Below are 12,460 nucleotides of genomic sequence, written 5' to 3' on the forward strand. Positions count from 1 at the left end.
CACCTCTTCACCTTCCCTTTGTGACGCTAAACAGATCGAGCTGCTTGTGCGTGCCCCTCCTGGACGCGTCCTCCGATCCTTTCATCAGGCTTGTGCCTCTTCCCTGAACCTTCGCCAGTCTCCTGCTGGAATTGTGGTCACCAGAAGGGGGCCCAGGATTCCAGCTGTGATCACGCTGGGGCCAGATGCAGGTCCCATGGTGCTTTAACAAACATGGGGGTGGGGGTGTTTAACCCCTGGTTTCCTGGATAAATTTCAGCCTGGGCCAATTCTACCTACAACTATTCTCTGCATTTTTTGGTAGGGCCTAGATCAGACCCCTGCTGCAGTAGGTGCTTCACCTACGCTAGTGAGAGACAGTCCCTGCTCCAAAGAGCTGACAGCCTAAACAGAAAACAGGTGGGAGGGGAAACTGAGGCACAGAGCAGAGTAGTGACTTGCCCTGGGTTGGCCAGTGGCAGACCTGAGAATGGAACTCAGGGGTCCTTAGGCCCAGTGCCAGGTAAAGGTTCCCACGCTGGAGTACTGCTGATCTCTGGGATGCTTGCTGGTCTCCTGGCACTGGATTCTCTCTCCTCCTTTCCAGCGGACAGGAAGAGGGGAAGGGAGAAGAGAAGCAAAGAGCTAAAGGTTCGGGAAGGAGGGTGACTAATTTCTACTCTGAACAACTGAACCTCGGTGCACCACAGGCAGAGAAAAGGCCACAGCATGCATTTCAGGTGTGACCTGCCATGGAGGCAGCACCTGTAGGTGCCATGGGGTTGGTGTAATGGGGAATGGTGAGGCTGGGCAACGGAGAACGGGAGGGGAGCCCCTGACAGTGGAGGTGTACAGGCTGCTTCTTGAATCCTCTGGCTCTCTTGCTGCTGCTGCTGTGGGGCTCCATCCCAGAGGTGGCTGCATTTTAGTGGTGGGTGAAGTGATCTGACTAAGTAAGAGCATCTGAAGAGGTTAAATTCTTCACCCCCTCCCTGCAGCAATCCCAACCAGCTCTCCTTGGAGCAGTGGGTAGAGGTCTCAGCCAGGGCTTCATGGCCCCATGTTCCACTGGTGAGGGGGCATGGCGGGGACCCAGCCCCCCCACGGGCGGGTGCTGCGGGAAGCAGTGGGCACACCGCTGTGTTTTTTAGCCGTTGCCCCAAACCACCCCTCTCACCTGGTGCAGCGGGGGCAGCCGCACCCCTGCGCTGCCTGGCACTGATCCCTGCGCTTGTCCCCAGGAAGATGCCAGGAGGCTGCAGGCGTATCGGACCAGGCAGAACCCCGCCTCCAGCGCCCTCTCCAAGTGCGTTTCCCTGAGCGGCATCGACCGCTTCCCGGATGTGGATGGTGAGTAGGGAAGGCCCCTCCACCTGGCTCCTCTGCTGGACAACCCCAAGTGCTGGCGGGGGGGGTGGGGTGGTGAAGACGTGCAGAGAGGCTCGGGACGCCCCTTTGCTGCCGTGCAGCACTGCAGAGCCCTGAGCATGGGCCAGGTGCATGGGCCAGGTGTTCTGCCATGTACCTCCCTCCTCCTCCTCCTCCCCCTATGCTCCAAGTTCCCCACCAGGCACTGCCTAGGGAGGCCAGGCAGCAAGTATGAAAAATCAGGACGGGGGTGAGGGGTAATAGGAGCCAATATAAGAAAAAGACCGAAAAGTCAGGACTGTCCTTATAAAATCGGGACATCTGGTCACCCTAGCAGTGCCAGCTACTGGCCACCAGGGAGAGAGCTGAGACCAGAGGAAATCCCCAGGACCCGCTCCACGGTGTTTGATCTGTTACATTTCCCTCCTGGCCGAGCCTCCCTTCTTGGGGGGAGGGTTGGGAAACAGGGGGTGTCTCTCGCTCTGCAGTCCTAGGACAAACCCTTCCCCATCCCAGCTGGTTTTTCTTCCTTAGCCCTGTGCCCACAGGACTTTTGGTGGGTGTTTCACAGTGGCCCCTCCCTCAAAGCCCCACTCCTTCACTGAGGACCCCCCCCCCGAGTGCCTCCCGCCCCTCTTTGCTCACTCCTTTCTGCCCCTTCCTTCCTTAAAGACATAGGGCGAAGGGGGCAGAGAGAGGGCAGTGGCGGGGCAGCCCTGCTCGACAGCTGACGGGTGGGGCAGCCTCTGAAGAGCTGATTGATAGCCAGTCCCAGGGGTGCGTGGGCCCCTGAGCACCCCCAGAGATGGTGCCTATGCCTGCCCCCTAGCCACGCCTTCATCCGACAGGGAGGAGAGGAACTGGGCCGCGTTATCCCCAGCAATTGAGTGCAGCGAGAAGGCTGGGAACGCCTCACCCGCCCGGTGATAGCCACTGCCGGGCGGAGGGCAAACTCCTGCCCCATGGGAGGAAGCCAGATCAAAGCGACCTGGGTCAGCTTCCCACCTGATTCCCTTGCTAAGGTGGCTCTCTGCCCCCAGCAGAGTCTCTCAGCCCAAAGCCAAGCCCTAGCAGGCTGCAAGGGGCCCATCAGCCTTTGACTGGTGCCCCCTCCCCTGTGTGGGGAGCAACTTCTCTCTAGGACGAGAGCATTTCCCTTGGAGAGGGTCCCGTCCTGCGGCCCTGGTGCTCGGTGATCTCTCCAGCACGCTGACTGTTTCCTGTGTGTGTGTGAGGAAACCACCAGGCCCTCGGCTTTGTGACCACGGCCTTGTGGGCCGCCCCTTCCTGAACCCACTGTGCGTCTCCAGTGCAGCCTCGGGTTTCGGCAGGGAGCTTTCCGTGACTTTGCAGTGTGATGACATCCACGGGCTTTCGCCCTCGAGCACCAGCCCGGCTCTGAATCTCTGTCATGAGCCATCTGCTGTGCTGCCGTTTCCCTCCTAAATCAATGGAACACCCCAAAACTTTAGCCCCGAGGTGGGGCTGCCCAGCGAGGCCTGCTGCCCTGCTAGCATGGGGAGAGAGGCGAAACTTAAACCTCTCATTCACGCCCTCGGGGTGCACAAAAAAAGTGATCAGAGCCGGGCGATTTTGCAAATGGCTAGTTGTAGAGGGCTGTATCTCAAGACCCCCTTACTCAAACAGCCCCGGAGCTGGGCCGTACCCCTCCCCTCCGAGGCGGCACAGCAAATTTCAAGACAATCCGAGTAAGTGTGTGGATTTCAGAGCACTTGGAGTAGTAGCAAGACTCAACGTTAACTGATGCTCTGCTAGTCTGCTCCTGTGTTCTCCGGTCCTAACCCCGAGCCTTGTGGTACCCCTAGGAAGCTGCAGGGTGCTGGATCGGTATCGTAGTGGTTTGTTTAGTGTAACCCATGGGACGCTGATCTTGCTGTGAACTTCTTCGCTGTCCTCTGGGCTACGGCTTCCTACCGTCTATTTGTTTTCACCTTTGCAGAAATCTCCCTCTTCGCTTCTGGGACAGAGCTCGCCAATGGGTAAGGCTTGGAGGCGTTTGCTCATCATAAAGATCTATCTGGGTGCTGGGAGCTGTACAGTGGAGGGGTTGTACTTGGAGAAGGAGGATGGTCCTATGGGTAAGACAGAGGCGTTTGCCTCAGGTGGCCTGGGTTCTGTCCCTGGCTCTGGTATAGGCTCCTTGTGCAACCTTGGGCAAGTCCCCTCCCTGCCTCAGTTTCCCCACTGGTAAAGTGGGGTTAATGATACTGACCTCTTCTGTTAAAGGACTTTAAGACCTATTAATGAGAGGAGCTTCGTCACTGCTGGGCCTGTTGCTTCTCTTTTCTATTTAGCTTGCAAGTTTTTCAGGGCAGGGGCTGTCTCTCTCACTATGTCTGTGTCCTGTGCCTAGTGTGATGGAGTCCTGATCTCAGCAGCTGCCTTTCGATGCTCCCATGATACAAATAATAATAAGCCGCTCCCCAAGCCCCGAAGGGTTAACAGGCTAAGGACCCCTGTTAGTCCAGTACCATATGGAGCAGGTTTCCCGGATGCCATACTTCAAATGGGATGAGAACCTGGATTCCCAGCACCTCACATGCTGTTGCTGAATTGATGCAGACAATAGTAGTGTGGCCTAAGAATCACGAGTCAGGTCCCTTCTGCCCCCCAAATCATGAGATTAAAAAAAATAAAACCAGTAAACTTGAGGTTCTTTTTATTTACCTTCTGGTTTGGGATTCACATTTTCAAGCTTCTGTTTGCAGCTGTGAGAGCTAGAAACTTGCTTAAAAAAAGAAACAGCAGCTGAGATTCTCTCCTAATCCCATGACTTCAGGAGCAGGGGCTTTAAGAAAAGACACCAAATATGAGTAGGGGCCCTACCAATTTCACACTACATTTTGGTGAATTTCACTGCCAGAGGGCTTTAAAATTGGTCAATTTCATGATTTCAGATGTTTACCTCTGAAATGTCAGGGTGTTGTAACTTTGAGGGTCCCGACTGAAAAGACAGGGCTGCCCAGAGTGGTGGGGGGCAAGTGGGGCAATTTGCCCTGGGCCCTGCAGGGGCCCCCATGAGAATATAGTATTCTATAGTATTGCAACTTTTTTTATGGAAGGGGGCCCCCAAAATTGCTTTGCCCTAGGCCCCCTGAATCCTCTGGGCAGCCCTGTGAAAAGAGGATCATGGGGGGGGATCACAAAGTTGTTCGGGAGGGGGCAGTGTCATAGGATTGCCATCTTCACTTCTGTGCTGAGCCCAGCTCTGAAGGCAGCAGCCGTGGAGCTTTCTGCAGCTGGAGGAGGTTCCTGGAGGTGGAGGTGATGCCAGTCCCTGCCCCCTGCTGCTGGACATGCCCCAGCTGGGGGCCCATGGCTGCTAGTCCTGGCCAGTGTCCAAGGACCCCAGCCAATTTGGAGGCCCCCGGAAAAATGGGCACCCTGCGCTTCAGCGGGAGCCGTGGGGTGGGGCAGAATGCCCAAGCACAGACACCCTGAGGCTACTGCAGCGCAGAACTGAGAGTGAGAACTTCTGCGTTGGCTCTGCAGGTGGGTCTGCTCTCCCCACCGAGAGTGACCGTGCAGTGGAAGGACAAGTCCTGACCCTCCCCAGCCTGGCCAGGACTAGCATTTAGGTGCCCCTGGCAGGGACACTCCCAGCAGCAAGGGGGAGATCGGATTTCACGGGGAAGGGATTATTTCGTGGTCTGTGACACGTTTTTCACGGCTGTGAAATTGGTAGGGCCCTAATTCGTGAGATTCCTGATGCAAATCACACTGCCATGGGGGGAAAAGTTTCCCTTGTGTGGACAGAGTCATAGAAGCAGATAACAAGTGACTGAAAGATTTGCTTGAATAGAGGATTTAAGGGAACATTTACCAGCCTGCAGATCTACAGAGGTGTTTAGGATCCTTATTTCAGTGGAAGTTAGGAGCCTAAATACCTTTGTGGATCTGGGCCCCGCGGACTCCAGGAGCAAACGCCGATGAGAGGGAGTCCCGGATGACAGAGGGTTTAATGCATCTGGGTCTCCCTTTAAGCTGTCGATTTCATTTTGTTTGCTCAAGCATCCTCTCGAGCTCACTCATTTCTGAAATCCTTTCCCGAGCACGTCCAGCTGCTGCGTCGCTGCCCCCGGATGTCATGATTCTGATCGGCTCGTGGAATGTGACTGATGCAAACCCTGAGTAACTCGTCTGAGTCAGGCTGCCAGAATCTCCTGGGGCCCCAGCTCTCACTGCTGTGTGAGCCCAGCCAGCATGCTGGGGTTTGCTACGGCGCTTGGGGCCCTGGCCAGAGCCCCCCCAAGAGGAATGGGAAGGCGTAGGTTCAGTTCCCTGCTCAGCCGCAGACTCCCCTGTGTGAGTTGGCTAAGGCTACGGCTACACTGCAATTAGACACCCGCCGCTGCCAGCTGACTCAGCCGGAGCCCCAAGCTGCTGTTTAATTGTGGTGTAGACGCTCAGGCTGCAGCCCAAGCTCTGGGGCCTTCCCACCTCGCAGGGTCCTAGAGCCCAGCCACCAGGCTGAGCCACAACTTCAAACCACGGCTGGTTTTAGAGGAGTAGCCTGAGCCCCCCTATCTGTGGATCCGGTCTGGAAGGCCCACTCCAATACACTGCACAGTCTCGCCTGCGACTGATTAGCCACCTCCCAGCTGGGCTTGATCAAGTGACCCTAAATGCCAGCGAGCGTCTCCGGTGGGAAGTGGGCAGGGTTTTGTGCTGAGGGCCGGAGGAAGAGCTGCGTCTGTACAGTGTGGGAGTTGTTACCTGATGAGTCGGATGTCTGAAGAATCAAACTGTCCCCTGCAGAAAGGGGCTGAGTAGAGTCTGGGTGTGTGGGGTCAGCCCTTCCTGGGCTGGGGGAGACAGGCCAAGTTCCTGACCTTGGGCAAATCACTTAGGCCAGATCCTCAAAAGTATTTAGTAGGGCTGTCAAGTGATTAATCACAGTTAATCGCACTGTTAAATAATAGGATACCATTTATTAAAATATTTTTGATGTTTTCTACATTTTCAAATATATTGATTTCAACTACAACACAGAATACAAAGTGTACAGTGCTCACTTCATATTATTTTTGAATACAAATATTTGCACTGTAAAAAAACCAAAAGAAATAGTATTTTTCAATTCATCTAATACAAGTACTGTAGTGCAAGCTCTTTATCGTGAAAGTTGAACTTACAGATGTCGAATGATGTACAAAAAAAACCCTGTTTTATTTTTGAATGCAATGTCAAACTTTAGAGCTTACAAGTCCACTCAGTCCTACTTCTTGTTTAGCCAATCGTCCAGACAAACAAGTTTGGTTACATTTGCAGGAGATAATGGTGCCCATTTCTTGTTTACAGTGTCACCTGAAAATGAGATCAGGCGTTCACATGGCATTGTTGTAACCAGTATCTCAAGATATTTACGTAGCAGATGCGCTAAAGATTCATATGTCCTTTCATGCTTCATCCATCATTCCAGAGGATGTGCATCCTTGCTGATTAACGGGTTCTGCTCAACAACAATCCAAAGCAGAGTGGACTGACGCATGTTCATTTTCATTATCAGAGTCAGATGCCACCAGCAGAAGGTTGATTTTTTTGTTTTTGTTTTGGTGGTTCGAGTTCTGTAGTTTCTGCATCAGAGTGTTGCTCTTTTAAGACTTCTGAAAGCATGCTCCTCACCTCGGCTCTCTCAGATTTTGATGGCACTTGAGATTCTTAAACCTTGGGTGGAGTGCTGTAGCTATCTTTAGAAATCTCATATTGGTACCTTCTTTGTGTTTTGTAAAACCTGCAGTGACAGTGTTCGTAAATCAAACAACATGTGCTGGGTCATCATCCGAGACTGCTAGAACATGAAATATATGGCAGAACGTGAGTAAAACAGAGCAGGCGCCATACAATTCTCCCCCAAGGAGTTCAGTCACAAATTTAATTAACGCACTATTTTTTGAATGAGTGTCATCGGCATGGAAGCATTTCCTCTGGAATGGTGGCTGAAGCATGAAGGGGCATACGAATATTTAGCATATCTGGAATATAAATACCTTGCAATTTTGGTTACAAAAGTGCCATGAGAACGCCTGTTATCACTTTCAGGTGACATTGTAAATAAGAAGCAGGCAGCAGTATCTCCTGCAAATGTAAACAAACTTGTTTGTCTTAGCGACTGGCTGAACAAGAAGTAGGCCTGAGTGGACCTGAAGGCTCTGAAGTTTTGCATTGTTTTGTTTTTGAGTGCAGTTATGTAACAGAAAAAAAAATCTACATTTGTAAGTTAGACTTTCATGATAGAGCTTTCACTACAGTACTTGTATGAGGTGAACTGAAAAATACTATTCCTTTGTTTATCATTTTTACAGTGCAAATATTTGTAATAAAAAATATTAAGTGAGCACTGTACACTTTGTATTCTGTGTTGTAACAAATCAATATATTTGAAAATGTAGGAAAACATCCAAAAATATTTAATACATTTCAATTGGCATGCTATTGTTTAACAGTGCAATTCATTTTTTTAATCGCAATTTGTTTTTTTGAGTTAATTGTGTGAGTTAACTGCGATCAATCGACAGCCCTAGTATTTAGGTGTCTAACTTCAACAGAAATTAGCGGGGCCTAAATCAGGAGTGGAGCTCTCTAAAAGTGAGTGAGGCCCACCGGCACCTGAGACCCTGCCCCCATGCCACCCCTTCCCCTGAGGCCCCATCCCTGTGCCACCCCTTTCTGCCAAGACCCTCCCACCCCACCCCCATCGCTCACCCTTATGGCCAGTAAAAAGTGATGGGGCCATGGCCCCCTGGACCCCCCTGACCTAAATACTTGTGAGGCCGTGAGGTTTTGGGTCTTCATCTCTGCATGTCTCAGCTCCCCGCTGGAGATAACCAGGCTTCCTGCCTCGCAGAGGTGCTGTGAGGATAAACATTTCACAGAGTGATGAGGGCTTAGTAAGGGGGACAGAGAGAAATATGCCATCCAGAGGAAGACTAGCTCCAACCCAGGGCTGGCAGGGGGGAGGGGGGAAAGAAGTGGGGCAATTTGCCCCAGGCCCCACAGGGCCCCGCGAGCCGCTCCAGATTTTCAGTGGCACTTTCGTGGCAGACTCTTCACTTGCTCTGGGGCTTCGGCAGTGGGTCCTTCGGAGTGAGTGAAGGACCCGCCGCTGAAGTGCTGCCGAAGTCTCGGAGCGCGGCCACAAGCGGTGAGGGAAAAGGGGCGGGGCGGAGTTGCGATCGGCGGCACTTAGGCTGCTCTGCCGCCCCCACTTCATTCTTTGGCAGCAATCTGGCGGCAAGTCCTTCCCTCCAAGAGGGACCCACTGCTGAATTGCCGCCGAAGACCCGGCCCTGCCCCAGGCCCCCTGAATCCTCTGGGTGGCCCTGCTCCAACCTAAAGGTGTAGAAAAGGCTTGAATGCTGCTTTTGGCAGGAGAAGGACCCGTGGGAAGAGGCAGAGATGGGCCTGCTGAGAAAATCCTTAGCGATGCTCCAAGCTGGAGAGAAAGCTTCCGTTCTGTTGCTCTCCGGTTGTGGTCACAAACCCAGCCTGGGCTGTGCTGAAAGGGCAGGATCGGGGCTTACTTCATTCACTGGCTGGCCCAGGCAGGCAATCAGTTGCGGCCACCTGCCTGCTATTAACAGGCTTCATTCATATTTATGCCTTGGGCAAAGCCTGCCCCTAGTGAGGTGCCCTGGCATCTGCAGATACTGCTGGTCTCTGCTTCCGGCGAAAGGGGGGGTGTCTGTCACAGGTAGTAAGGGAAGGGTTTGAGATTCTTGGGAGATTGGCACCAGACTTGTCAAGATTTGAAGATGCTGATAGGCACCTACTGAAAATCGCACTAGGCACTAAAATGCCTTTACAGATCTGGTCTCAGACCCCGCCACTTGGCCTGTCTGTCACAGTTCAAGGCTTTCGCATATTTCAGCATCGCCATTTCTGGCTGCTTTATTACAAGTCTTGTGCTATTCAGTGGGGTTTTTCCTTAAAGCTCTAGCTTCTGGGGTCATGTGATGGGAGACCCTGTGCTTTCTTTTTTCTTTTTTTTTAAAGTAAGTTTCTAGCCCCCTTGTAAAGTTTGGAGATGTGATTCCCTAAAAGCTCAAAAGGCAGAAAGCAAACGAAAAGAGACCCCGACATTTTGTTACTTTTCAAAGTTTCAGGATTTTTAAAAGTAAAATTGGTCGGGGGCGTTTTTGGGCAGGAGGGAACTGGTTCATTATTTTGGAAGCTTTGGATGGCAATACTGCTGTTCAGGTCCTTAGAGTAGATGACTCTAGCTGAATGGTTGGTAGAGCTGTTTCAGAAATGCATTTTGTTTTTATAAGTTGATGAAAGTGGGGGGAGGGAGGGTTGTTTCCCACCCCTGTTTGGGTTTTCATTAAAACAAAAATCAAGAGTCTTTTCTCTTTTTCTAGTTGAGGGGGTTCAGGTTTGTGGGTTTGGGCTTTTTAAGAAAAAAAACAAAAATCTGGATGAAATTGGTTTTCTCAGGGAAGTTTCTAGGGTTTTTTTTAGGGGGGGGAAATGTAGACAAAAAAGTTTCAACCACCTGTGCTAATTCAGATAGCGTTGTTCATCCTATCCTTATGACATTATCCAGTATTGCCTATTGGTGAGAGCCCAGGCCGCGGCGTCAGGATTAGATCCTGCACACGGTTGGAGGAGATCCGTTCTGTCTTTAGACCACAGAGTTGTAGGTTATTTGCTGCTTGGTGGGCGACAGTGGGTAAGTTGCTTCCCCATTCCATGCCTCAGTTTCCCATCCATAACAGAGATATGATGATTATGTTCCCAGCCAGAGTATTCGTGTGCGCTGGACTTGCCCCCCACCACCCCTATTTTTTGAGCACAGGGAGATTGCATTGATTTTCAATCACCACAAGCTCCTCCCTCAACAAGTTCCATTGCCAGGGTCTATGGTGCTAGAAGCCAGCATAGCCCATGAAGTGTATCTAGTCCAGAGGTAGCAGAACTGGGAACGGAATCCACCATGTGCTCTTCATATACTTGATCTGGCTCCCCTCCCAGAGCTAGAAAAGAGAAGCCATGTCCTGTTCCTCTGACCATCAGGCTCCACTCTCAGGGCTGGGAATGCAAAGCTTGGATTTGTGAGTCCCTTGCTCCGACGACTAGACCCCGCCATCTCCCTGAATGTCTCTCGAACCGCCTGTCACACACTGCCCTCCCATTGTTTGTGTCTGTGTCAGGCGGGGCAGCCAGCGACGAGGGATCTGTCGCTGGAGCTGGTGGGAGGGGATGGATGGATGAATGAATGAGAATGGAGCCATGGGCTGCCAGTACATTGCTCACCGAGAGCATCTTCACGACTTGAAAAGGAAAATATTGGTTCCTTCTGGCCAGTCCTTGTGAAAAATCATGGGTGAAATCCTGCTGGCTTTGGCGCAACTCCCAGGGATCCAGTGAAAGCTGTGAGTTAAATCAACACATGTCTTTGTGCTACTAACAGCACCTCAGGTTATTAGAACAGGCAGGGTTTAGGACAGGAAGTGAAGACATAGGCCATATCCAATTGAAACTGCAGGGGGAGGTGGCTGGAATGTAGCTACCCAGACTGGACTTTACCCGCCCTTATTTCTGCTGTTTTACTTCTGCTGGACTTCAGTGGGACTAGTCAGTTTCATTTGTACTTAAGGTCAATTTCACATCTGGGTTGTAGCTGAGGCATTGAACTGAGATTCAGGAGACCTGAGTTCAAGTCTGGTCTCCTTCTGTGACCTTGGGTAAGTCACTTAGGCCCAGATCCTCAAAGGTATTTGGGTGCCCCAAATCCCATTGATTTCAGTAGGAGTTAGGAGCCTCAATACCTCTGATTGAGGATCTGTGCCTCAGTTTCCCAGTCTTACATGGGGAAAAATATTTCTTCACTTGTCTAGTTACTGTGAAAACTTGTGTGCTCTCTTGGCCCTTTTCTACACACAATCTTGTGCCACTTCAACCACACCAGTATGATTCAAGCCATGCGATCCCTTTAGTGTGTAGGGGCACGTTGAGTCTTGAGAAGACAGGCAGGGGAAGGAGGAGAGCTGAAAACTGTCTTCAAATATGTTAGGAGGTGCTACAAAGAGGACGGTGATCAATTGTTTTCCGTGTCCTCTGAAGACAGAAGCAGCAGCAATGGGCTTAATCTGCAGCTAGTGAGATTTAGGGTAGGTATTAGGAAAATCTTTCTAACTCTCAGGGGAGTTAGGCTCTGGAACAGGCTGCCAAGGGAGGTTGTGGAATCCCCCTCATTGGAGGTTTTAAGCACAGGGATGTCAGAGATGGTCTGGATTTACTTGGTCCTGCCCAGCCGGACTTGATGACCTCTTGATGTCCCTTCCAGCCCTACAGTGCTATGATTCTTTGTACAGCTCCTAGCACAATAGAGCCCTGCTCTTGGTTGCAATCTCTAGGTGACTGTAATTTCTTTGAGAGATTTTAAAACTTTTTACAACCCAACCTCACACTGACTCTGTCCCCCTTCGCCGTTTGAGATCATTCTGCCACCAGCGCGTTGCCCCGGAAAGGAGCTCTGCGGTTCGTGTGGGGCGTTACGGCTTCAGTGCAGGGTGGGATACAGGCGCCGGGGCTGGGAAGGAAGCTGAAAGCCTTCGATCATTGCAAACTGGTGAGGTGGGCGGGGACAAGTGAAAGGTGACTCGGTTCATGTGTTGAGTCTGATTCAGCTGTTGGGAAAGTCCCTGTACAGCCAGATCACCGCTTAAAGGTTTCGCCAGCTTAGCAGTTAGGGGACGTGATTGTTTAATGACACAACCATGTCGCAAAAGCCCTAGTGTAGATGCAGCTCTGCTGCCTAAAAAGTGCTTTTGCTGCCATCGTTGATTTTTCACTCTTGCCGGTATAAATACATCCAGTCCAGTAGGGTTTTTGCTTGTGTAGCTACACCGGCAAAGCTTTTCAATGTAGACAAGGCTGGGTGGGAGCTGGGTGGTGCCCTGGGGAGGCACCCTGGAAATCTTGACTCCCTCCAAGAGCGCTGACCCCTGACTTCCCACCCAGGAAAGGGTCAGGGAAAAACCTTAAATTGGGGTCTGTGGACCATGTGGGTATGAAATTCCGCCTCCTTAATCCCATGACTCCTGGAGCTGGAGCCTTTAAGAAAACCCCCACCTGATACTGCCAGAGT

At 51.5% G+C, this 12,460-nt stretch overlaps 1 protein-coding gene across 3 annotated transcripts in view; it reads left to right on the forward strand.

Annotated features, from left to right (window-relative positions):
• The window catches only part of ARHGEF2 (Rho/Rac guanine nucleotide exchange factor 2), a 129,092-nt gene that overhangs the window by 25,370 nt on the left and 91,262 nt on the right, over nucleotides 1-12,460 (forward strand). For all 3 annotated transcript variants that reach the window (XM_030542025.1, XM_030542024.1, XM_030542026.1), the window contains exons 4-5: nucleotides 1,221-1,329; nucleotides 3,308-3,347. In XM_030542025.1, the coding sequence (XP_030397885.1) occupies nucleotides 1,221-1,329; nucleotides 3,308-3,347 (149 nt within the window). The remainder of the gene's footprint in view (nucleotides 1-1,220; nucleotides 1,330-3,307; nucleotides 3,348-12,460) is intronic.

Source organism: Gopherus evgoodei, chromosome 24 (assembly GCF_007399415.2).
Source record: "Gopherus evgoodei ecotype Sinaloan lineage chromosome 24, rGopEvg1_v1.p, whole genome shotgun sequence".
NCBI lineage: Eukaryota > Metazoa > Chordata > Testudines > Testudinidae > Gopherus > Gopherus evgoodei.